General features: G+C 45.5%; 1 protein-coding gene across 1 annotated transcript in view; it reads left to right on the top strand.

Moving 5' to 3' along the window:
* LOC115476686 (uncharacterized PE-PGRS family protein PE_PGRS46-like) overlaps positions 1–27,213 on the top strand; it is a 53,755-nt gene that overhangs the window by 19,876 nt on the left and 6,666 nt on the right. Inside the window, exons 4-7 of the mRNA XM_030213204.1 lie at positions 18,686–18,790; positions 20,127–20,273; positions 23,689–23,749; positions 26,337–26,397. Coding sequence (XP_030069064.1) covers positions 18,686–18,790; positions 20,127–20,273; positions 23,689–23,749; positions 26,337–26,397 — 374 coding nt within the window. The remainder of the gene's footprint in view (positions 1–18,685; positions 18,791–20,126; positions 20,274–23,688; positions 23,750–26,336; positions 26,398–27,213) is intronic.

Raw genomic sequence — 27,213 nt, 5'->3', positions numbered from 1 at the left:
AGCGGCATAGAGCATAAATGCAAAGGAAACGTTCACATGGCTGAACAACACTTTTCCCTCTAAGCTGAGAGGTAGCCCTTCAACTGCATTGCTACCAGTAGGGGGTGGTACTTCAATATTGTGTTTTCAGCTGCTAAGCACAGGCAGGTTCCCTGGAGTTCTGCAAGCTTGCCTGTCCCTCACTATGAAAAATGTGATATTGAAACAGCACCCCCCACTGGAAGGGCCATAGGTGGAGGACTCCCGCTTTACTTAGAGGGAAGAGTGATAAAGAATGAGAAGTACATGGGTGGAGCTACCACTTATTTGTGCAACTTAAAGAATCCTGTATGTTATGTGCAGCCTTGCTGTATTTTTTTGTTGTTACATTTTTACCCTGCGCTTTCCCACTCATGGCAGACTCAATGCAGCTTACATGGGGCAATGGAGTGACTTGCCCAGAGTCACAAGGAGCTGCCTGTGCCTGAAGTGGGAATCGAACTCACTTCTTCAGGACCAAAGTCCACCACCCTAACCACTAGGCCACTCCTCCACTATTTACACACCTGAAGCTATGTGGGTACCTAACTGTTTGGCATGCTAGTGTCAGGTTACACTATTATTCTATAATGAAATTGAGGTGCCCAGATGGCATTATAGACTAGGACCTCACTGTACAGCACTGGGGCATCTAAAAAGGGGCACCTGGTTATAGAATGACCTCCCTGAGTACATAGGTTTCTTGTTTTAAGTTGACACAGACTATGGCTTTCTTTGCCACTCTACCAGAGGTACAACAGTGGTGTAGCTACGGGTGGGCCTGGGTGGGCACAGGCCCCCCCATTCTTGCCTCAGGCCCACCAAGTCTAATACACCCCCAAACACCTCATTGGCAGTACCTCATCCTCTCTCTCTCTTTCTCTTCTCCGCTGGCAGCAACGAATCTGCCCCTTCCCTCCCCCCCACACACACACTGTCAGCATCTACCTGTCTCTCTCTCTCTCTCTCTCTCTCTCTCTCTCTCTGAACAGCCCCTTCAACAGTCTACCTCCAAGCTGGGTGGGCCTGAGGCAAGAATGGATGTGAGTAGGAGCAGGTGGAAGGATGGGAAGAAGGAGGAAAGATGGGCTGCAGGGTCAGAGGGAAAGGTTTAAAAACATGTATATATGTATGAGGATGGGAAGGGCCCACCCAGTTTAACTCCGGGCCCACCTGAAATGGCAGGTCTGGCTACGCTCCTGAGGTACAGATTAATAAATTAGAATGACCTCATAAATAGGAAACCACTGAATAATAATCTTGGAATGTATTCAGATATATGCAAATCATACTACCCATTTCTTTGCAATTAGACTAAAAGCATTCAACATATTTAAAGATCAATGAGAACACAATTTTACGTGAGTAAATATATGTTTACCTGTGTAAAAAAATTATCTGATTTATTACCCCTCCCTCCCCCTTTGCAGGTAAAAGTATGCAAGTTTTGAATGATGAGACCAGTTTTATTACAAGGTGCCTAGGTTGTTAAATTACATATGTTGTATCTATTTTTATAAAGGTAAAAATCATCTAAGCATAAATCTATAAAGATTTTTATAGACCATCATAAAAAGAGCCTCCATATTAATTTTCAGGAGTGGCATTCAAGCGCAATCATAGATCCTCAAAGCATAAAATAACACATGTTGAAATTATACAAAAGTACTTAATAGAACAATTAGGGGTCCTTTTACTAAGCTGCGTTAAAACGTGGCCCATGATACATATTTTTTTTAATTTGCAAATATTTTCAATATATGTACATCAAGCACCACAACAACAAAAAGAATCAATCCAGCCCACATCACAGGAAGGGAGAAATGGGACTTGATATACTGCCTTTCTGTGGTTTTTGCAACTACATTCAAAGCAGTTTACGTAGTATATACAAGTACTTATTTGTACCTGGGGCAATGGAGGGTTAACCACTAGGCTACTCCTTTACAGTCACAAAGAAAACATTATCCCACATGAAACAAAGAATCAAATCAATAAAGGAAAGGGGAAGGGGACTTGATATACCACCCTTCTGTGGTTTTTGCAAGTATATCAAAGCAGTTTACGTATTATATACAGGTACTTATTTGTAACTGGGGCGATGGAGGGATAAGTAAACTTGCACAAAGTCACAAGGAGCTGTACGGGGAATTGAACCCAGTTCCACCAGGATCAAAGTCCACTGCACTAACCACTAGACTATTCCTCTACTCAACCACCTAAAGGCTAATTAAAGGCATTAAAAACATAAACCACTTATGATCTCATTACTTAACTTCCCTATTAAAATTCTTTCCAACTGATCTGGTTCAAAGAAAACATAATTTTCCAGGAGTGTTCTTTCCATTTTGTTGTTACGGGAGTAAAGTCATCAAGAGTACACAACTCGTGCACTCGGCACTTGCTCCGCCTCACTCGCACACACTACACCAAAACGCATCTTAAAGAATGTTGGATTTATTTTTGGCCGCAGCCAGGAACGTTTTACATTACAATTCAAAACAACATTATAACATATTATAACATAATTATTGTCATAACCACATAACTAACATTTATCATCAATTAATAACTTGGGGGTACACAGCTTCGGGTCTCGCAAATGCTTAGTATGCCCCACAGGTTGCCGCCCAAGCAGCCTGTGGGTTCCCTGTGCCAATTACCAGCACCCGTAGACTCCTGGTGCATCCCGCTTAAGGATGCCCAGCCATAATATCCAAAACAGCGTTCTGGCCCCCCGGCCGCCTAAGCCAGGAGACACGCTGTCCAGATTTTCCTGCTGCCACTATGCAGCCGTACTGTTGCTTATGCTTATCACTTTGCAAGAGGTCTTTCTGCCCCTGTAATCAGCATCTCAGTTAGTAGTGTTACTGGTATGTTGCTGTGTACCCCCTGGTGTCATTGCGTCAACCTCTCCTCTTACCGCCACTGACCACGGCCACGACACCTCGTTCGCCGTGGTCCCCCATTGTTCCTGACTGCGACCTGCTCAGCACATAAGCGCCTCGATATAACCCTGTAAGTCAGAATTAAATATATCGAGCCCTATGTCTGACAAGTGTACTCCATCTGCCCTGTATAATCCTGCACATGACTCTTTGATTAATTCGTGCGTTATCGTATGCCCTTTAATTGATATCATAAACTTAGCCATCCCAATATTCATTTTCTTTCGCACCCTATCCACTGCCTTGTGTGATCTTTCCTCTCTCCATACCCTCCGTGGAATGATGCTGGACCAGCCCAAACGCAACCGTGGGAACCAGCCTGCCAACTTCGCTAGGTCTTGCTGCATATTTTTCCATAGCAGCACACTATTAACCATGGCCAGATCGTTGCCTCCTAAATGCACAATGAGCACGTCAGGCTGCCCGATGGACCTTAACGTCCACAGCACGGTTGGGATGAGCTGCGCCCAGCACATTCCCCTTTTACCCAGCCAAGTTATCGCTATCTTATTAGTGTTAAAACCCAGATTCAGTCCAGCGGGTCTTGCTGCCGCCCTCTTATGCGCCCAGTGTACATAGGAGTGACCGCATATCCAAATCTGCCGTGGCTCTCCCTGGTGACCTGCAACGCACAGGGGAGAATGAGATGTTAGCCAAAAACTTTAAAAACATTAACATGTGCATACCGACTATACCTACACAGTGCCACTTCAAGCGCATCAGAACAGCTGCCTCGGTTGCACCATCTGCGCGGGCAGAACGTAACGCTTATATACGTCTGACCTCCACCGCCCCAGCTGCCTGATGCCCTCCGGATGCATGCCGCCAGCTGCTGCTTCGGTGGCTGCTCCAATCCGGAATGAGTGTGTCTTAATGACATCTGTTGGCATGCCTGCCCATTGCACACACCGCTTCAAGATGGCTGTGAATTGAAAGCGGGTCAGCGGTGTCATATCCGCGTGAACCAGCAGCCAACCCTCCCCCCTGGGCCTATCTGCTAAGTATACCCTCAAATTCAATACTGGACATGTTATATCTTGGCTCTTCCGGCCCAGCCTGATGCGGGTCCCCTGCGCCCGCTGATCGGTCTTGGATTTGCGTATCAGCAACTCAACGTTTGAATCCGTGATGGTGACATCACGCAGAAGGAGACCGATCTCCGGGCTGGCACTCTTTGATCTTGCTACTACCTCGCTGACGCGCAAGGCACCATGGAAAGCCAGCGCAAAAGCACATCTGAACAAGCGGACCTCCGGGGCACTGGCGCAAATCGCCTCTAAAGCAGCAAAAAGACTGACCAGTTGATGATGTAAAATTGGTTGCCTTCTATCGGCTGTCTTCCCTACTGTCCTGTGCCAACCTCTCATCATCTGGGTTATTGCGAAATGCTTTGTTGGGTTAGCTATTCCCATTGCCTTGGTAAAGAATGCGATGCTAGCTAGAGTGACTAATACATGTGTTCTACTGAGCCCTTGTTTGCGTGATGCCATGACAAATTGCACTACTGCTGAGGACGTGAAGAAATCCGCGCGTCCGATCTCTTTCAGCTGCTTAGCATAGGACCGCAATGCCGCCATGTACCTCCTCCGCGTGGCATCTGACAAGGATTGCAGAATCAATTCCCAGACGTCCGCGGTCCAAAACTCCATACACTGTCTGGGATCGGGGTCTGGAACGGTTCCGCACCGGGAGCCCGGGATCTGAAGTCGGCGAACTTGAAACGAGAGAGAGCGTCAGCTAGTACATTCTCCTTACCCGCAATGTGTTTTGCTTTTATGGCCACATTATGTACCAAACACTGCAGAACTATCTCCCGAATCAGATTAATGGTAGGGATTGTGTGCGCAGACAGGCCATTTATGGCGTGCACTACCGCCATATTATCGGAATGAAAAATAATCGCCCTGTCCGCTAACTCGTGTCCCCAAATGTGGAAAGCCGCCATTATCGGGAACAGTTCTAAGAATGTGATATCGCGAGTGGTCCCTGCTGCCACCCAAGCTTCTGGCCATCGCGCCGCACACCATGCCCCTTGGAAGTAAATGCCGAAGCCTTCCCCCCCTGCTGCATCTGTGAAGAACTGTAACGCGTCTGCTTGGATGGGGGCATCATGCCAAAATGAAATCCCGTTGAAATTTACTAAAAAGCGCCTCCAGACTTCTAGATCCTGCTTAATGGATTTTGTTACTCTTATGTGATGATACGGCCGTGATACTCCGGCGGTCGCTAAGGCCAGCTTTCTAGCGAATATACGCCCCATGGGCATCACCCTTGTGGCGAAACATAATAGCCCTAAAAGCTCCTGGAACTGCCTCAATGTTGCTTTATTGGCCTGCATCATAGCATTAACCGCGTCAGTCAGCTTAACAATTTTGTCTATCGGCAATCTAGAGCACTGTTCTCTAACGTCGAGCTCAATCCCTAGGAATGTAATTACCTGCACTGGGCCCACTGTCTTATCTGCCGCTAAAGGGATGCCAAATTTCTGCGCTACCTGCATAAAAACCTGCAACACGGCAGCGCATTCCTGCGCATCCGTGCCGCAGAACAGGAAATCATCCAAGTAGTGCACCACCGCTCCCTCTGTGGCTATCTGCTCTATTACCCAGTGTACAAATGAGCTGAACTGCTCAAAATACGCGCAAGATATTGAACAACCCATCGGTATGCACTTATCAAAGTAGAAGCGGCCTTTAAAAGTAAAGCCCAGCAAATGGAAGGACTCTGGATGCACCGGCAGCAAGCGGAAAGCAGACTCGACATCGGCTTTTGCTAAGTGTGCCTGCCTTCCCCGCTGCCTGACTATTTGAATAGCTTTATCTACTGACGCATAATGAACCGTACAGCTATCAGGGTCCAAATAGTCATTGACAGAGGCGCCTAGCGGATAAGAGAGATTCTGGATCAGGCGGAACTTTCCCTGCTCTTTTTTCGGAATTATCCCTATTGGAGATATTATCATGGGCGAGAATGGCGGGTCCATAAACGGGCCCGCCATTCTACCCAGCGACAATTCTTTAGCTATCTTTTCTTCCGCTACCTGTGAATGCGTGTTAATGGAGGCTGCATTCTTCGGGCACGTGATGGACATGGGCTTGGGACCTCTATAGGGAATTACATAACCTGAACTGAAACCTGAAGCTATGGCTTGCGCACTGGCCTTATCCGGGTAGTGTGATAACCACCACTCCATGGCCTCAAGCCTGATGGGGGATGGTGCCATTTGCATCTGACCCGTGTCCTGACTGGGAGTTCTGTTGTCTCCTATTTCTTGTGTTCCTGCAGTATGTCGCTGGGTGGCCTCCCCCACAGTTTGTGCAAGCATGCCTGAATTTACAGGGATGCCACGTACACGTCCCACTATTAAATTGCCTGCATATTCTTTTTCCTGCCTGACCGCTATATTGGCGCTGCCCTGATGGAAATGCCTGAAAGGAGTGCCCCTGCCGATTCCCTGTGCTATCGGCCATATTGAAGCCCTTGTCTTGTGCAAAAGGTCTATTGACTGCCATCTCATCCATCCACAAGTCAAATACCCTGTGTTTCCATGAGATAGCGGGGTTTTCTGCCATACTCTTACGAAATTTAATATCATAATTGAGCCAAGCCCAACCCCCATAGCGCTTATGTGCTCTGTTAATGGTATCCATATATCGTACTAAGTATGGCCCCAATTCTGGCTCCCTCTCAATTATAACCGTCATAAATATGTGGAAAGCCGATAACCAATTGCTAATGGATTTATAAATTCTTGGCTTTCTTTCCCGCTCCCATGGCGGGATAAGGCTGTCCTTCCCAAGGCTATTTTCCTCGTCGGTATCCCGTAGCAACAGAGAAAAAATGTCTATGAACTCATTCCTCCAAATTTTCTCTTTCATAGCCTTGGGAACACAAGTGGAAAGGGTAAAGACCCCACATAAAGCGTCACTGCTAGGATTGAATACTTGGCCTACCCCTTCATGTGTGACTATGGACTGTGCCCCAGACTCGGCGGCGCTCGGCGCGCTACCCATCGCTGGGTGCCCGCCCTGCCGCGCCCCAGACTCTGTGGCACCCAGGGCACCTGCTTGTCCCCTCTGCACTGTTGCCGCAGGAACGACCAATGCTGCCTCATAATCTTGTACAGCGTTTCTAATGACCTGTAAGAAGGCCGTGTGTTGGCTCTGTGCCATGTGTAGTACGGCGCTGTCCAGCGACTTACCCCCTGCAGGAATTTGCGGGGCATTCTGAATCGCCGCCATCTGTGCTGGTGTCCGTGCCTGCATCTGCTGCAACCTGGAATCTTGCAGCTGCGATGCCCGCTCCATATCAGCTCTGTCCTCAGTCGACTCCGGTACTCCCATGTCCCTCAATTGCTGCGTAACCGTGGACACGCCATGCTGTTCTATCTGCCTTCTGAGCTCGACCATCAAAGCATCCATGTCTGTTGCTGGTTGTGCTTGTGTTGCCTGCGCCCGCTGCGTAGTTCCTGATCGACTGCTCCGTCGCGGCATCGCTCGGCTCGCCTCTCCATCTCGCTCCTGGATAGCCTTGCTCTTCTTGTGCGATGCTGCCTTCGTGGTGGCTTTCCTCGCTGCCCCTTGCTTCTTGGCGCGTTGTGATGGCATAGTTGCTCACGTCACGAATCGCGATGTCGGTACTCGTAGCCCGCCTAGAGGAGCGACTACGAGTTTTTCCCAGGCACGCTTGCGCTGCTCCCTGCCTGCCTCGACCTTGTCTACCCACGCGGCGACGGGGGATTAGAAGGAATACAGCTGTACTCTCCGAATGGATCAAGGTAAGAACGCTGCTCTCTCCTTGCTGTCCCGAATGGAAAGGAAATTCCCCTTTCCTTCCCTTCCTTTAATTTTTCTTTTCTCTCCGCCCCTCCCCTTCCCTGCTTTAACCCTTTGCCTGCCTATCTCTACCTTTCTATTCTCCCTGCACCCTCCTCCCGCCTCCCCCCTCCCTCCCCCCCGTCGCAGGCCATCGGCCCGGTTGTGCCCAGCCTCCCTTTAGGAGGTGTGGCTGGGTTCTTTCTCTTTGCAAATAGTGAGCACTCATTTGGGAGGAGGGTGTACTCTTTCTAAACGTTTGTGCGTGTGCTCACTTTTCTCCCCCAAAAAAGTGCTCTCTCTACAAATAATAGTAACCAAAAGAGGACTGATAATCTTCTGTAGATATTATGCAGGAATGAAAGAAGAACAAATGACACTTCAATAGGATAAAATCTTTTATTCAAAACAGGGAATCCCACATAAAAATTGGCTGATGTGGTCACGCTCCCCTAGATTATATAGTCTCACATAAAAATTGGCTGATGTGGTCACGTTTCCCCCGATTCTATAGTCTCACATAAAAATTGGCTGATGTGGTCACGTTCCCCCAGATTCTATAGTCTCGCATAAAAATTGGCTGATGTGGCCACGTTCACCTAGATTATATAGTCTCACATACAAATTGGCTGATATGGTCACGCTCCCCTAGATTATATAGTCTCACATAAAAATTGGCTGATGTGGTCACGTTCCCCCAGATTCTATAGTCTCGCATAAAAATTGGCTGATGTGGCCACGTTCCCCTAGATTATATACTGTAGTCTCACATACAAATTGGCTGATGTGGCCACGTTCCCCTAGGTTTTATAGTCTCACATAAAAATTGGCTGATGTGGTCAAGTTTCCCCAGATTCTATAGTCTCACATACAAATTGGCTGATGTGGTCACGTTCCCCCAGATTCTATAGTCTCGCATAAAAATTGGCTGATGTGGTCACGTTCCCCCAGATTCTATAGTCTCGCATAAAAATTGGCTGATGTGGCCACGTTCCCCTAGATTATATAGTCTCACATACAAATTGGCTGATGTGGTCACGCTCCCCTAGATTATATAGTCTCACATAAAAATTGGCTGATGTGGTCACGTTCCCCCAGATTCTATAGTCTCGCATAAAAATTGGCTGATGTGGCCACGTTCCCCTAGATTATATAGTCTCACATACAAATTGGCTGATGTGGCCACGTTCCCCTAGGTTTTATAGTCTCACATAAAAATTGGCTGATGTGGTCAAGTTCCCCCAGATTCTATAGTCTCACATACAAATTGGCTGATGTGGTCACGTTCCCCCAGATTCTATAGTCTCACATAAAAATTGGCTGATGTGGTCACGTTTCCCCCGATTCTATAGTCTAGCATAAAAATTGGCTGATGTGGCCACGTTCCCCTAGATTATATAGTCTCACATACAAATTGGCTGATGTGGTCACGCTCCCCTAGATTATATAGTCTCACATAAAAATTGGCTGATGTGGTCACGTTCCCCCAGATTCTATAGTCTCGCATAAAAATTGGCTGATGTGGTCACGTTCCCCCAGATTCTATAGTCTTGCATAAAAATTGGCTGATGTGGCCATGTTCCCCTAGATTATATAGTCTCACATACAAATTGGCTGATGTGGCCACGTTCCCCTAGGTTTTATAGTCTCACATAAAAATTGGCTGATGTGGTCAAGTTCCCCCAGATTCTATAGTCTCACATACAAATTGGCTGATGTGGTCACGTTCCCCCAGATTCTATAGTCTCACATACAAATTGGCTGATGTGGTCACGTTCCCCCAGATTCTATAGTCTCACATAAAAATTGGCTGATGTGGTCACGTTTCCCCCGATTCTATAGTCTCGCATAAAAATTGGCTGATGTGGCCACGTTCCCCTAGATTATATAGTCTCGCATAAAAATTGGCTGATGTGGTCACGTTCCCCCAGATTCTATAGTCTCACATAAAAATTGGCTGATGTGGTCACGTTCCCCTAGATTATATAGTCTCGCATAAAAATTGGCTGATGTGGACACGTTCCCCCAGATTCTATAGTCTCGCATAAAAATTGTCTGATGTGGTCACGTTCCCCCAGATTCTGTAGTCTCACATAAAAATTGGCTGATGTGGTCACGTTCCCCTAGATTATATAGTCTCGCATAAAAATTGGCTGATGTGGACACGTTCCCCCAGATTCTATAGTCTCGCATAAAAATTGTCTGATGTGGTCACGTTCCCCCAGATTCTGTAGTCTTGCATAAAAATTGGCTGATGTGGCCACGTTCCCCTAGATTATATAGTCTCACATACAAATTGGCTGATGTGGTCACGCTCCCCTAGATTATATAGTCTCGCATAAAAATTGGCTGATGTGGCCACGTTCCCCTAGGTTTTATAGTCTCACATAAAAATTGGCTGATGTGGCCACGTTCCCCCAGATTCTATAGTCTCGCATAAAAATTGGTTGATGTGGTCACGTTCCCCCAGATTCTATAGTCTCGCATAAAAATTGGCTGATGTGGCCACGTTCCCCTAGATTATATAGTCTCACATAAAAATTGGCTGATGTGGACACGTTCCCCCAGATTCTATAGTCTCGCATAAAAATTGTCTGATGTGGCCACGTTCCCCCAGGTTCTATAGTCTCGCATAAAAATTGGATGATATGGTCACGTTCCCCCAGATTCTATAGTCTCGCATAAAAATTGGCTGATGTGGACACGTTCCCCCAGATTCTATAGTCTCGCATAAAAATTGGCTGATATGGTCACGTTCCCCCAGATTCTATAGTCTCACATAAAAATTGGCTGATGTGGTAACGTTCCCCTAGATTATATAGTCTCGCATAAAAATTGGCTGATGTGGACACGTTCCCCCAGATTCTATAGTCTCGCATAAAAATTGTCTGATGTGGTCACGTTCCCCTAGATTATATAGTCTCACATACAAATTGGCTGATGTGGTCACGCTCCCCTAGATTATATAGTCTCACATAAAAATTGGCTGATGTGGCCACGTTCCCCTAGATTATATAGTCTCACATACAAATTGGCTGATGTGGTCACGCTCCCCTAGATTATATAGTCTCACATAAAAATTGGCTGATGTGGCCACGTTCCCCTAGGTTTTATAGTCTCACATAAAAATTGGCTGATGTGGTCACGTTCCCCCAGATTCTATAGTCTCGCATAAAAATTGGCTGATGTGGGCACGTTCCCCCAGATTCTATAGTCTCGCATAAAAATTGGCTGATGTGGCCACGTTCCCCTAGGTTTTATAGTCTCACATAAAAATTGGCTGATGTGGCCACGTTCCCCCAGATTCTATAGTCTCGCATAAAAATTGGCTGATGTGGTCACGTTTCCCCCGATTCTATAGTCTCGCATAAAAATTGGCTGATGTGGTCACGTTCCCCTAGATTATATAGTCTCACATACAAATTGGCTGATGTGGTCACGCTCCCCTAGATTATATAGTCTCACATAAAAATTGGCTGATGTGGCCACGTTCCCCTAGGTTTTATAGTCTCACATAAAAATTGGCTGATGTGGCCACGTTCCCCCAGATTCTATAGTCTCGCATAAAAATTGGCTGATGTGGTCACGTTTCCCCCGATTCTATAGTCTCGCATAAAAATTGGCTGATGTGGTCACGTTCCCCTAGATTATATAGTCTCGCATAAAAATTGGCTGATGTGGCCACATTCCCCCAGGTTCTATAGTCTCGCATAAAAATTGGATGATGTGGTCACGTTCCCCCAGATTCTATAGTCTCGCATAAAAATTGGCTGATGTGGGCACGTTCCCCCAGATTCTATAGTCTCGCATAAAAATTGGCTGATGTGGCCACTTTCCCCTAGATTATATAGTCTCACATACAAATTGGCTGATGTGGTCACGCTCCCCTAGATTATATAGTCTCGCATAAAAATTGGCTGATTTTGTCACGTTCCCCCCAGATTCTATAGTCTCGCATAAAAATTAGCTGATGTGGTCATGTTCCCCCAGATTCTATAGTCTCGCATAAAAATTGGCTGATGTGGACACGTTCCCCCAGATTCTATAGTCTCGCATAAAAATTGGCTGATGTGGCCACGTTCCCCTAGATTATATATAAGGGCATAATCGAACAGAAACGCCTATCTCCATGGGTGTTAATCTCCGAGAACGGGTCCGTGAAGGGGCGGAGTGAACCGTATTTTCAAAAAAAAATAGACGCCCATGTTTTATTCGCCAAGGTGTGAGCTGGGCGTTTTTGCTTTTCAGCGATAATGGAAAATGAAATCGCCCAGCTCAAAAACGAATAAATCCAAGGCATTTGTTCGTGGGAGGGGCCAGGATTCATAGTGCACTGGTCCCCCTCACATGCCAGGACACCAACCGGGCACCCTAGGGGGCACTTTTACAAAAACAAAAAAAAAGGTAAAAGAGCTCCCAGGTGCATACCACCCTTCCCTTGGGTGTTGAGCCCCCCAAATCCCCCTCAAAACCCACTGCCCACAAGTCTACACCATTACTATAGCCCTAAGAGGTGAAGGGGGGCACCTACATGTGGGTACAGTGGGTTTGGGGGGGTTGGACGACTAAGCATTAAGCAGCACAATTGTAACAGGTAGGGGGGGATGGGCCTGGGTCCACCTGCCTGACGTCCACTGCACCCCCTAACAACTGCTCCAGGGACCTGCATACTGCTGCTTGGGAGGAGGGTATGACATTTGAGGGTGAAAGTAAAAAGTTGTGAAACATCATTTTTTTGTGGTGGGAGGGGGTTAGTGACCACTGGGGGAGTCAGGGGAGGTCATCCCCGACTCCCTCTGGGGGTCATCTGGTCATTTAGGGCACTTTTTGGGGCCTTATTCGTGAAAAAACAGGGTCCAGGAAAAGTGCCCTAAATTCTAGCTACAAACGCATCCATTATCGGCGAAAGGCGCCCATCTCTGTTCGGGTGATAACCACGCCCCAGTTCCGCCTTCACCACGCCTCCGACACGCCCCCGTCAACTTTGTCCGCATCCGCGACGGAGTGCAGTTGAAAGCGTCCAAAGTTCGGCTTTCGATTATACCGCTTTATTTGTTTTTGTGAGAAAAACGCCCATCTCCCGATTTAGGTCGGAACTTGGGCGTTTTTCTCGTTCGATTATAAGCTGGATAGTCTCACATACAAATTGGCTGATGTGGTCACGCTCCCCTAGATTATATAGTCTCGCATAAAAATTGGCTGATGTGGTTACGTTCCCCCAGATTCTATAGTCTCGCATAAAAATTGGCTGATGTGGTCACGTTCCCCCATATTCTATATAGCGCACCTAGAGATCTGCTCCAAAATCCAAGCATATTCTGCAAAAGCATGCGCAAGTTAATTGGCTTAACAAGCCAATCAGCGTTGTTAACAGCACATAACAAGCAGTAATGAGCACTAATTTGAAAATAATTAGAACTTACACACACAACTCCCTAAGCGTATTCTATAATGTACTGCGCCTAAATTATAATGTGCGCAGGCAGAAAGGAGTGTGATTATGGTCGGGGAATCAAGCATTTTGTTGGTGCTCTGAAATTTACACATAGTTATAGAATATGGCCCAGTGTATGTAACATTTACATGCTGAGATTTACGCCACATTTTTGTTGTTGCAAATGGAGGCGAATAGTTTTAGGCACTGTAATATTAACTAGGTGTATTCTATATACAGTGCCTAAATCTTGGCGCTGCTTAAAGAATACTCTTAGTCTGCAATGTTTTCCGCATGGATTTTTTAGGTGCCATATATAGAATCTCCCCCATTTTGCTCGCTCACTGGCTGCGTCAGGGGGTCTACAATGAAAATCACAGTGATCACGTGCAAGTCTCTTTGAGATGATCCAATTATCCAAATAAGGCAGCAGCAATTCAGTTCAACACGCAGATGGCGGCAACTGGTTTAGTACAGCAGTATCACCCATTAATGACTCCAATTAGTGTGTTGTGGAACAATTTGCTTAAATTTAATCGCATTGAGGGAGGGCAATTTGCAGAAGTCGATACAAGCATGGCATCTTGTCTGAATTCCAGTCAACAGGAGCAAGCTATCATCTCCCTTCCGGCTACCTAGACTGACATAAGCACAATATTTTACACCTTCAAATCATTGTGGGCTGCCTCACACATTTGGGAGGGCACTCAACCTAAACACACCCCCAAACTTGTGCATGAGGTTCCTCTATGTATTAAAACATTTTTCTGACATTATATAAATCACTTCTGTGAGATGGGTTAGCACATATCATAGAAACAGAGAAACATGACGGCAGATAAAGGCCATATGCTCCATCCAGTCTACCCATCCTCTGTAACCATTAACTCTTCCTTTTTCAAAGGCATTCCACATGCTTGTCCCACGCTTTCTTAAATTCTGACACAATCTTCATCTCCACGATCTCCACCAGGAGGCCATTCCATGCTTCCTTTCCCTTTCCATGAATGAATACTTTCTTAGATTCCTCCTAAGTCTATTTGCTCTTGGCGTCATCTTATGCCGCCTTGTTCCAGAGTTTTCCTTCATTTGAAAAAGGCTCACTTCCTTTACATTAATGCCCCCAAGATATTTAAATGTCTCTATCATATCCCCTCTCTCCCTCCTCTCTTCCAGTGTATACACGTTGAGGTTCATAAGCCTGTCCCTATATGTTCTATGTCCAGGACCACTTACCAATTTTGTAGCCGCCTTCTGGACTGACTCGAGAAGAAAGAATTTGGGCACTTCCTGGACAATCCTGTAACCAAGGTGCTCACATTTATATACAGATTATGGAATGAATTCTATATATGGTGCTGAAAAAGTGCTATTCTATAAGCCATGCTTAAAGTTAGGCGTGATTTCTAGAATAGTGCTTATGCCGGAGAATCGTGCCTAAGTTTAGGCATGGCCATTTGTCCCAACTGAAATGTGGTGCAAATGTATGCGCCTAAATTAGGCAAGTATATGCTTGGGCTGATAATATAGACCATTCGTGCTATTGGCTCAGCCATGTAACACTGTGGCAGTGCATTAAAAGGCTGTACAGCTACCTGAACCACCCATTCCTGATTTCTCCCAAGGTCAGATCTATCTCCACAGTATCAGGCGCCCTTTTCCCACAAACCAAACACCCCCCAATCAATAGTCTGACCCTCCCCCGTACAAACCCAATCCCCTGATCAAAACCACAACATCCCCCCTGACTGAGACCCCGACGCTCCCTCAGACAAACCTGATCCACCGATCAACACACAGACATCCCTTGATAAACAAACCCAACCCCCTAGACACACCCAACCTCTTAGACAAACCCAACCCCTGATCAACACCACAGCACTCCCCCCCCCCCAGATAAACAAACCTGAGTCCCCAGACAAACCCAAACTCCCAGACACAACACCTTGCCTGCTGACTCCAAACCCTGCCCTGCAGTGAAACCCCATCGCCCAGTGCTCTAACCTCTACACACCCTTGAAACTCCCAGGATCTAGCAGGGCAGCATTGATGTTCAAGTGGGTGCAGGGCAGGAACAATTTCCCTCTGCTGCCATCTAGGTAGGCAATAGGTTTCAAAATGGTGCTGATGACCCCTAGAGGTAATCTTGTGGTACTGCTGCTATGGGATATCTTTTCATATATATGAAGTGAATATGGACGATGACCCCCCTAGAAGTAATATTGCAAAACCACTGCTAAGGGTCATCATTGCCATTTTGATTTCTAGCTCTGACCAGGATGGCAGCAGATGGGGATCACTGCTGCCCAGGTCTCACTTGAATGCCAAAGTTGCTCTTGGTAGTTCCGGGGAAGGGGGCTGGGGGAGGGTGTGGGGTAGTGCAGGATTACCGCATGAGCTTTTACCGCCTACAAAATAGGTGTCAGTAAGAGCTCCCACGGTAATTCTGTTTAATGGCCACACGCTAATGACAACATCAGCACATGGCCATTAATAGAAAAAGTAGGAAATCAAAACAATACAATTACGTAATACAATGTCATTTCATTTTTCATTTAATCTCTTGATAGAACAAAAACTGAAACAAAACAAAAAAAAATCAATGAAATAGAAAACTAAAAAAACATAAAAACCAAAGGAAAGAACACAAAACATCTCTACCAAGCATCCCTACTAAATTATTGTTTATTTCAGTGATAATGAAGGGGCCTTTTACTAAGCTAAGGTAACAAAATAGCCTTAGGGCGTCTTTACATGGGTCTTTCCAATGTGCTTAGTCCATTTTTACCAAGACCGTAAAAACTCCTTATTTCTATTACTTTCATTAATGGCCGTATGATAATGTTACCTATTTAGGAGGTGGTAAGGACTCACGTTAACTGTTCACTAACTAGTTAGCTCATAGTAATGTACATGCACTAAAGATCAGACTCAATATGGGGCACCTAAAAATCAGAGCCAAAAAATGCGCTTAATGTTATTCTATAAGCCACATAAAGTTAGGTGTGGTTTATAGAATACATGTAGCACTCATCACCGTAACTAATATTTAGGTGTGGCTATTTACACCGACTAAAACCTGGTGTAAAGCCCATGCCTAACCTAGGTGCAGATCGAGCATATTCTATAACAATGCACGTAATTTTTAGGAATGCCCATGACCTGCCATGCCCCTCCCATGGCCATACCCCCTTTGAGATCATATTTTATAATTTGCATGCACCACTTTTTAGAATATACTTAGAAAGTTGCATGCGTAAATTCTAATTGGTCGCAGTGCCAATAATTGCTTGTTAGTGGCCAATTATCGGCGCTGGTTGGCTTGTTAAACAATTAAGTTTTGCGTTACCAAAAAGACTCTAGTGAAACAAATATATTAAAAAAATCTTATTTTATTGTTTCAATATGTCACCAAAATGACATCTACTAATAAGTAACCACTCTCATTCAACACCATTCATACCACTTACATACCATGCTACAAATATGAAAAAAATGTATGTGAACTCAATCTGATTTTCATGCGGTTATCTAATATTGTTCAACATCCTATGATATCTAAACACAGATCTTATATCATAGATATTTCATATAGACAAAATATTCAAATGTCGTTCCTTGCTTAAAAAAGGACTGTAACAAGAAATGTCCAAGCTAATATCTCTCACTGTCACTAGTAATACATCCCAAGAGTTAGTGAGTTTCTTTTCTCCGTTGTTATGTTCCAATTCCAATCATGGACGACGCTGAAAATACTTAAATGTATAGCCACTTTGTAGCTTCAGGAAGAAAGCGGCACGAACAAACAAGGGGGCAGACTCAAGAAAAATGTCAGGAAGTATTTTTTCACGGAGAGAGTGGTGGATGCTTGGAATGCCCTCCCGCGGGAGGTGGTGGAAATGAAAACGGTAACGGAATTCAAATATGTGTGGGATAAGCATAAAGGAATCCTGTGCCGAAGGAATGGATCCTCAGGAGCTTAGTCAATATTGGGAGGCGGGGCTGGTGGTAGGGAGGCGGGGATAGTGCTGGGAAGACTTATACGGTCTGTGCCAGAGCCGGTGGTGGGAAGCGGGACTGGTGGTTTGGAGGCGGGGATAGTGCTGGGCAGACTTGTACGGTCTGTGCCAGAGCCGGTGGTTGGGAGGCGGGGCTGGTGGTTGGGAGGCGGGGATAGTGCTGGGAAGACTTATACGGTCTCTGCCCTGAAGAGCACAGGTACAAATCAAAGTAGGGTATACACAAAAAGTAGCACATATGAGTTATCTTGTTGGGCAGACTGGATGGACCGTGCAGGTCTTTTTCTGCCATCATCTACTATGTTACTATGTTAACACCTTATCAGGCAGAAAACTTCATTTCATGTACAGCATGGTTCCTCAATGCTGGATCGCATTTCTCTACACTTCCTCAGGAGGAACCACTTTAAACTTATTGCTGTCGTATTCGGCTGCCTGCCACCATGGCGCCCAAAGGAAACAATTAAGTTTCTCAGGCAAATTGGTGCCAATTTGTGCACGCAGCATTCGTCACCATATATAGAATCCGGGGTAGCTGGTTTGTGCAGGAACACTTACTCTCTGCCTCTGGCATGCCCCCACATATACGCAAAAAGAAAAATAATTAACGCGCGGTTAGGCACACTTTAGCATTTAACACGGCTTAGTAAAAGGGTTCCTAAGTTTACTTCACTATTCTTTCTGTGTGGAAGCATTTAGATCAGATCTTAGAATAAGAGTAGTGAATTCCAATTATCAAGTGCCACAGCAATGTTGCATTTCTGGAACCTACAGTATACAGATTAATGCAGTCATTGGGAAAATGGGGTGGCCTAGTGGTTACGGTGGTGGACTTTGGTCCTGGGGAACTGAGGAACTGAGTTCCATCCCCACTTCAGGCACAGGCAGCTCCTTGTGACTCTGGGCAAGTCACTTAACCTTCCATTGCCCCATGTAAGCTGCATTGAGCCTGCCGTGAGTGGGAAAGCGCAGGGTACAAATGTAACAAAAATAAAATAGATACTACTGGAGATTCAACATGGAATGTTGCTACTACTGGAGATTCTGCATGGAATGTTGCTATTCCACTAGCAACATTCCATGTAGAAGCCTGCGCGGCCACATTGGTGATCTGCAAGGGCCGACTTCTATATGGAATGTTGCTAGTGGAATATCAACATTCCATGTAGAATCTCCAATAGCAGCAACACTGGAGGAGTGGCCTAGTGGTTAGGGTGGTGGACTTTGGTCCTGAGGAACTGAGTTCAATTCCCACTTCAGGCACAGGCAGCTCCTTGTGACTCTGGGCAAGTCACTTAACCCTCCATACCCCCATATAAGCTGCATTGAGCCTGCCATGAGTGGGAAAGCACCGGATACAAGTGTAACAAACAAATGCACCTTATAAATGTTCATGAAGTTACTGCAATGAATTCATTTCTCTTTTTACATTTCCAATTTTTTTTCATTCAGCTTAAAAATCCTTGATATTACGGCACCCAAAGTGTCATTGATACCTTTATTTGGCAACAGGATGCAGCTGTCTCTACAAAGTCAAATGGAGGTTGGTGGCCAGAAGTGAGTAGTGTAGGAGTTCATTTGCACCATATTCACATTTTTAATGCCCTACACGTGTCAATAGCGTGCATGGTTTAGAAGGGGGTGTGTTATGGATCTTGTTTGGATAGATCCAGTGAAAATGTACCTCGGCAGAAGAACACTAAAATCCTATGAGAGAGACGTAGAAGTAGAAAGGTAGTAGGAAGTAGACCACAAGCTCATGTTTTGGCCATTGGCCTGCCTCAGGAGTCTTTCCTACATGAATATATGTCAGAATCTCCAATATCGAATCTTGAAAAAGACCTTTGACGGATGCTACTGATAGCATTAAATCTGTATGTCTCATAAACAGATGCACAATTTAACGCTATCAGTAACATCTGTCAAAGACAAATCTTTTGTACCATTGCCCAAGAAAGACTCGATATTGGAAATTTTGATAAATATTCATTAGAAAAGGTTCCTGAGGCAGGTACTGTGTTGAGTCTTTGATTAATAAAGATTTTTTAAGACCTAACATTATTGTCCTGGTCTCTTGAGTTCAAGGCCTACTTCCCACTACCTTTCTACATCTTGTTTGGATAGGCCAGAAAAGAATGCACATATTTCCAGTTTTACAATGGTAATACATACGTACTTAAAAAATATAAATCTAATCATCGGCATTAGCGCTTATTTTGAGGAAAGCATAAATGCCTGGTAACTACTTGCTTTGACCTAAAGTTTGGATGAATGACCGAGGTGGCAATTGTGCTTACCTCTCAGTTCTTTAAAATTAAATCAGAAATTTAAAAAATGGAGGGATTGATATTCAGCCGGTGGCAATCTGTGTTTTTCTGGTCACCGCTGACTTTATCCCCAGATATTTATGCCCCATAGTAACAGAAATTAGATTGTAAGCTCTATCGAGCAGGGACTGTCTCTTCCTGTTCAAGTGTACAGCGCTACGTACGTCTAGTAGCACTATAGAAATGATAAGCAGTAGTAGTAGTAATGACAGATAAAGACCAGCAAGGTCCATCTAGTCCGTGCCAAGCATGCAGGTTACCTCCTCTATGGGTTTGTTTAGGATGGCTCCTGTCCCTCCATGCAGATGAAACCCGTCTATGTGATGTTTTCCTTTGATCCCATCCTTTTGCCTTATTTATCTCAGTCCTCTTTGAATTTTGTCCCATCTCTGTCCATTTACAAAAATTAGTCCCGACATCCAAGTAGAAATCCTATAGACATTCAATAGGAAGCCTTGCTTACCGGTCCAGTGTTTGTTCAAACTGATTTAAGCTGTCAAGTCGTCATTGTCAACAAAAGAGAATTTAACTTGATTTTTGTTTTGTTTTGTTTTTACTTCTTTCAGCCCTATGGGTCAGAACCTGCATACCTCAGTGGGTGTAAGCATTACAGCAGTGACCCACATGACTACAGACAAAGACGGAAGCCCCAAGTTAATTGCGGAGAATTGTCAGGCTACCTTTGGAGACATTAACGTCAAGCTTCAGAATGGGTGGGCTGAAGAGATTTCCTTCCTACAGTATTATTTAATTCTTTTCTCTTTTGTTATTCTGCCTCTATACCCAAATTTGTGACAGAAAGGGAGAAGTGAATGGGGGGGGGGGGGGGGGGGGGGGACTGTATGCTGGAAGGTCAATGCTTGAAAAAGAGAATGCATTTGGAAAGACCTACCTCCTTGAGGTGACACTGCCGACCAGTGTGTGTCAATGGTATTTCAAGACACAACACGGGGCCGTGTTTCAGCGAATAATCACCTGCTTCAGGAGTCATGTAATCTATGATGCTTCAGCAAAATAAAAATGATATTTAATCAACCATGAAACGTTTCAAGGTGGACTAAATATCATGGGCATATGCTGGTCGGCAGATTCATGGGCCCCACGTGGGAAAATATTTGGCAGCTATACTTCTGTTTGTATCCGTGGAGGGGCATTTTCGAATGGGGCCGGCCATCTCTAAAGGCGCCCATCTCCGAGGATGGTGCTGCGAAGGGGCGGGGCCAACCGTATTTTTGAACAAGATGGCTGGCCATCTTTCGTTTCAATAACACGGTTGGGGCCGGCCAAATGTCAGAGATGGCCGGGTTTGAGATGGTCGGCCTCAGTTTTTGCCGATAATGGGAACCGAGGCTGGTCATCTAATAGCCGGCCAAATCCAAGGCACTTGGTCGTGGGAGGGGCTAGCATTTGTAATGCACTGGTCCCCTTGACATGCCAGGACACCAACTGGGCACCCTAGAGGGCACTTCTAAAAATTAAAAAATAAAAATAGCTCCCAGGTGAATAGCTCCCTTACCTTGGGTGCTGAGCCCCCAAAACCCACTCCCCACAACTATACACCACTACCATAGCCCTAAGGGATGAAGGGGGGCACCTACATGTGGGTACAGTGGGTTTCGGATGGGTTTTGAAGGGCTCCCATTTTCTACCACAAGTGTAACAGGTAGGGGGGGATGGGCCTGGGTCCGCCTGCCTGAAGTCCACTGCACCCACTAAAACTGCTCCAGGGACCTGTATACTGCTGCGCTGGACCTGAGTATGACATTTGAGGCTGGCATAGAGGCTGGCAAAAATGTTGTTAAAGTTGTTTTTTTGAGTGTGGGAGGGGGTTAGTGACCACTGGGGGAGTCAGGGGAGGTGATCCCCGATTCCCTCCGGTGGTCATCTGGTCAGTTCGTGCACTTTTTTGAGACTTGGACCTGAAAAAAAAGGGACCAAGTAAAGTCGGCCAAATGCTCGTCAGGGCCGGCTTTCTTTTTTCCATTATCGGGCGAAGCTGGCCATCTCTTAAGCACGCCCCAGCACGCCCCTGTCCCACCTTCTCTACCCTTCCGACATGCCCCCTTGAAGTTTGGCCGGCTCCGCGATGGACTACAGTTGAGGCCGGCCAAAATCGGCTTTCAATTATGCTGGTTTCACCGGCCTTGAGAGATGGCTGGCCATCTCCCGATTTGTGTCGGAAGATGGCCGGCGATCTCTTTCGAAAATAAGCTGGATAGTCACCCCCAGCTTAAAAATTAATGAAGACAACTGCTTTAGATAGGTACTGTTTCTACAGGGTTCTATTAGCTTGATGATCCTAGACAAAACTGGGTTTTGGGGGGATTGGAATATATTCAATCAAGTCAAATTTAAGAAATATTCAAAGATGGTACTCTATGCAAACCTTCAAATCTATAGAAAACATGGTGCAAGTGCTCCACCTAAATTTACGTGCGGAACTCCTTTATTCTATAATTGTGCCCGTAACTCGAATCCACACCCATGCTCCACCCCAAGATGCCCATGATCCCCTCATTTCCATGCCCCCTTTTCCGGGACACGTAAAATTTTGGTGCAGATCACACACCTATATTTACACACATACATATTCATTGATTTCAATTAGCACCAATAATTGCTCCTTAAAAAGCCAATTATTGGCGCTAATTGGCTCATTATTCAATTAAATTGTGTGTGTAATTATTGAAGACTTTTATATAATTAGAGGGCAAATATGTATTTGAATTCTAGAATACTAGCATTTATGCGTGTGTAAATGCTCTGTGAGGACTCAGCATTATTCTAATAATGCATGTGCACAAGTTGCTTAGGGGTAGATTCAAGAAAGGGTACCAAAAGTTGATTGCAAAAAAAATTGAGCACTAAGCAAGAATTCTATAACAAGTTGGGAACAGAGGTCGTTATATAATGCTAGCGTAAGTTGGTATTTGAGCGTCTAACTTTAGGGGCGAGCATTTACACCATGTCAAAGGCCCACACCTAAATATCATCTGTTGCACAACTAAACTTAGCTGTCCTCACTTGGCTGGTTTAACTACGTGGGTTCTGGCACTGAATATTGGCTGAGACCTGCGTGACTCTTTTTTGTTTTTTTAATTCCCTGAGCCTCCTTCTGCCTCCCTGAAGCAGACCCTTCCTTTTTTGACCCCTCCTCCAGCCTGCGAGTCACAACCTCTTTTCCCACTAGAATGGCTCCCCTAAACCCCTGGTCCAGATAGGCACCCCCCAGGTTCACCTGTATCCCTGGTAGTCCAAGTGGGGCAAAGGGGGCAGGAGCGAAGCCTACTCGCTCCTGCCCCTTGTAGCTGCATAAGAAAATGGCTGCTGCAACCTCTCATGGTACTTTTGTAGTACCTCAAGTTGCTGTGAGAAGTCGTGGCAGTCATTTCTTAATGACTTTGCTCCTGCCCCCTTTGACCTCACATGGACCTCCAGAGATACAAGTAGGCCCAAGGGGACTCATCTTGATTGGGAGTTGGGGAGCCATTCTGGGGTGGGGGTTTGGCTCATGGGCTGGAGGAGGTGGACAGGAAGGAGGGGGCTGTTTCAGGGGTGTGAGGAGGCTTGGGGAATTTTTTTAAAAAAGTTATGTGAGTCCTGGCCAATATTCAGCAGGGTCCTGCATAAACTGTTTCTCCCTCCTCCCTTTCCTATCCAAGATACTTGAACGTGCGGTTCTGGGTGATCTACTATTTAGGTTTCTGCATGGAATCTTGTTATTCTTTAGAATTCTAGAATCTTGCTACTCTTTGGGGTTCTACATGGAATGTTGCTACTGTTTGGGGTTCTACATGGAACGTTGCTACTCTTTGGGTTTCTGCCAGGTACTTGTGACCTGGATTGGCCACTGTTGGAAACAGGATACTGGGCTAGATGGACCATTGGTCTGACCCAGTATGGTTATTCTTATGTCCTTATTCTCTCTGAAATTGTATTTTGTTAACTGCTTTGATGCTTCTTTGCGCTTAGCGGTGTATCAAATGCCTGTAAATAAATAAATGCAACGGTGTAAGTTATCTGTTCAGATGGAAGCAGAAATAGTGCATAAAGAAACCCAGTTATGCTCTTTGGGCTTTATACATTTTCCACCTGCCGTTTTGACCCTTGTTTTACTTTTCTATACAGTGTGCAAGGAAATGTTCCACAGTTACTGCAGCCCCTTCTTAATAAGGTCTTGCCAGAGGTGGTAAGTTCGTCCTCATCTTCTCTGAAATAAAAGGAAAGCCTCCCGGACAGGAATGGGGTGTCTGTAACCCAGTTTGAATCCAAGTTACGCTCTGTGAACATGTGCACTGATATTCGTTGCCATTCATTCCACCTTTATCTAAATAGAACCTATTTTTATTATATTAAAATTTCCTTTGTATTGGATTATGTGGATATTCACCTTGATAAATTCATATAACCGGAAATGAGTGTATAGCGGCATCTGACGTCTGTTACAAATATGCAAACTTGAATGAAAGATGGTCTAAATTTATCTGCATTGACCATGCCTTAGCTTGGCTTTGATTATCCAAACTCCTCTCTGCACCAGTTAATTTCTGATTTAATCAAAACCATTTCAACCACCCCTTTTTAACAGTGCCAAGTTAAGATCGATGTAACCAAGTTTAACAAAGCGCCTTCTTTTGTGTTAATGCTCATTAACTCGTGTTAATTTGAGTTAAGTTCACAGCCTTAAATTATTTAAAATGTGTTAATTCATATTAACCTAGACCAGGGGTTCTCAACCCAGTCCTCGGGTCACATCCAGGCAGTCAAGTTTTCAGGATCTCCATTAAGTATATGCATGAGATAGATGTTCATGCACTGCCTCTGTTGTATGCAAATGTAGAGATCCTGAAAACCCAACTGGATGGGTGTATCCCAAGGCTGGGTTGAGAACCCCTGATCTAGACTAATGTGTGTTAAGATGTTAGGGGGGTAAATTCTATAAGTGGTGCCTAAAAATCTTTGATGACCATTTTATATGCTGAGTACCATTCTATTAAGGGTATACGTCCTTTATAGACTAGCACTTAGGGAATAAACTGCGCCTAACTTCAGGTGCCAGAAAATATACCTGCTAAAAGCTTAAATCAATGCCGGCAACTAACTTAGGCATGGTTTGGCTGAATTCTGTATTTACGTGCAGAAAATTTTAGAATGCCCCCAGAACACCCTTAGCTATACCCCCCCCCCCCCAAATTTACACATTTTAGGATTGACGCACGGATCATTATAGAATACAATCTGTGTGTAAATCCTAATTAAGGCCAATTAATGCCAATAATTAGTTGATCAAGTCAACAACAGCAACTTATAATTTCAAATAGTGAAGGGAGCATTCAATTACTCATTATATTTACGCTCAACTTCAGGTCTAATGTATTCAGGTCTATAAAATCAGACAGTCATAATAGGATCTTCATTAGTTGATAGCAGCCAATTATTGGTGCTGATTGGCTTGTTAAGCATTTAAGTTACACACGCAAATCAGCTACATGCACTGATTTGCGCACGCAACTTTAGTCGCCATTTACAGAATCCAGGGGTCACTGGTTAACACATTACTAAAGGAGGCTCAAAACACTATAAACTAATATATTTTTACTGTAGTAGCTTATGACCCTCTTTGACTATTCCTGGATTTCCCTTTACAATATGGTTTACTGTAAATCCATTAAAAAACATTCTATTATCAGTAGAGTGTATATCCAATTGTTAAATGGAGAAAATCCCTCCGGATTTGGTTTGACTTGGAAGGTTGAAATATGCTTAATCGTCGTCCTGCAGCATATGATATTGTCAAGGAAAGCTGAAACTCTCTCAGCCTAATTAAACCATAAATCGGAAAGCCTTAATATATTCAGAGAATCAAAATTCATCAGGAGGGGGTCCTTTTACTAAGCTGTGGGAAAACAGACCCTGTAGTAATGGTGCAGGGCCATTTCTCCTGTGCACCAGGGCCCTTTTTTCTGCAACAGGTAAAATGCCCCCCTACACACAAAAAAAAAATAGCCATGTGATAAGATAACTCTTACCACGTGGCGGGAAGCACTTACCGCCACCCACTGAAGTAACCCAGCGATGCCCGATTAGCACCAGGTTAGTGCCACACTACAAAAAAAAATTTCCCGGCATGCCGGAAATGGTAAACACTCGACCCAGAACTATCGCCAGTGGCTGCGTTGGTCTGGCAGTAGTTCTGGGATAGCATTTAGTAAGCCCATATTGGGCTTACCACTGCTTTGTAGGGCCTGTTGATGCAGAGAACTTTATTAATGGGGCATTCGAAAGTCTATAGTCTCATCGATGGAACATTTTACTCAGGGGCGTAGCTACGTGGGGCCCCCGTAGATTTGACCCTGGACCCCCCTGCTGATGACCCTCTCGACCCCCCCCCTCACGCCGCCAACCCGCTGTCTACCTTTGCTGGCGGGGGACCCCAACCCTCGTCAGCCGAGGTCCTCTTCTTCCCGCGAAACGGGAGGTCACTCAGAAACTGAACGAAGCCATTTTGCGGGAAGAAGAGGACCTCGGCTGGCAGGGGTTGGGGTCCCCGCCAGCAAAGGTAGGCGGGGGAGGGGCAGCGGCAGGAGGGGGGTCGAGAGGGGCGGCGGTGGGGGGGGGGGTCAAAGTTGTTGTTGTTGGCGGTAGCGGTGGGGGTCGGCAATGGCAATGGCGCTGGGGGGGGGGCTAAAATGTGCCCCCTCACCTCGGGCCATGGACCCCCCTCCCGCCGAAGTCTGGCTACTCCCCTGATTTTACTACAATCTCTTTTCATGCAGATGTGCCCAGTGACTGACATCATGGTTGCTCTCCTGAATGGAATGCTGAGCGTTGTGAGCGGTATGGTCTTCACTTTGACATGCTCTTCTTTTAGCCTCTGTGATTTATCATTCTGCTGTATATCTCTTTAGTACAGACTTGCATTCTAAGCGGCCATTCATTCCAGTCTTTGCAAATGTGAATACATAAGATGAAAGGAATCATACAGCCAGGGCCGTGCCAACATGGTAAGCGAGGTAAGCATGGCAGGAGGGCGCCATCCTCTGGGGTGGCGCCGCACCATGCTTACCTCTCCCTCTTTTCCCCAGATCCTTTTCCTTTTTTTTTTGTTTAAATTTACCTCTGTCCGGCGGCGTAGCAACAGTGAGAAGGAGGCAGCGCTCCCCCGCCCCGACGTGTCTACTAGTCTTCCCTTCGCTGTGTTCCGCCTTCTTCTGATGTCAGAAATGACGTCAGAAGAAGGCGGGACACTTAGCGAAGGGAAGAAGTCTAGTAGACACGTCGGGGCGGGGGAGCGCTGCCTCCTTCTCACTGACGCTACACCGCTGGACAGAGGTAAATTTAAACAAAAAAAAAAAGGAAAAGGATCTGGGGAGAAGAGGGCGGGCAGTGTAGCGATTCTTTTCGGGGGGGAGCGGCGCGGTGCCAACGGGGGGCGCGCCGGAGGCGCCAACTGCAGGGGGGCGCCGGAGACCCTAGGCACGGCCCTGCATACAGCCCTCCAGTGGCTAAGAAAAATGGTGCCCAGACATAGTTGAGTTATTGTCCATCATTAATGTTAAATTGAAAAGTTAACAACATGAAAGAAAAAAAAAAAAGGAAGTGTGGACGACAAACCTCTCCTTCAAAATCCACTTTTCAAACCCTAAGAAAGAA

The sequence above is a fragment of the Microcaecilia unicolor genome, chromosome 8, assembly GCF_901765095.1.
Source record: "Microcaecilia unicolor chromosome 8, aMicUni1.1, whole genome shotgun sequence".
Taxonomy (NCBI): Eukaryota; Metazoa; Chordata; class Amphibia; order Gymnophiona; family Siphonopidae; genus Microcaecilia; species Microcaecilia unicolor.
Note: the sequence above shows the minus strand (reverse complement) of the source record. Positions and strands in the feature narration are given on the sequence as shown.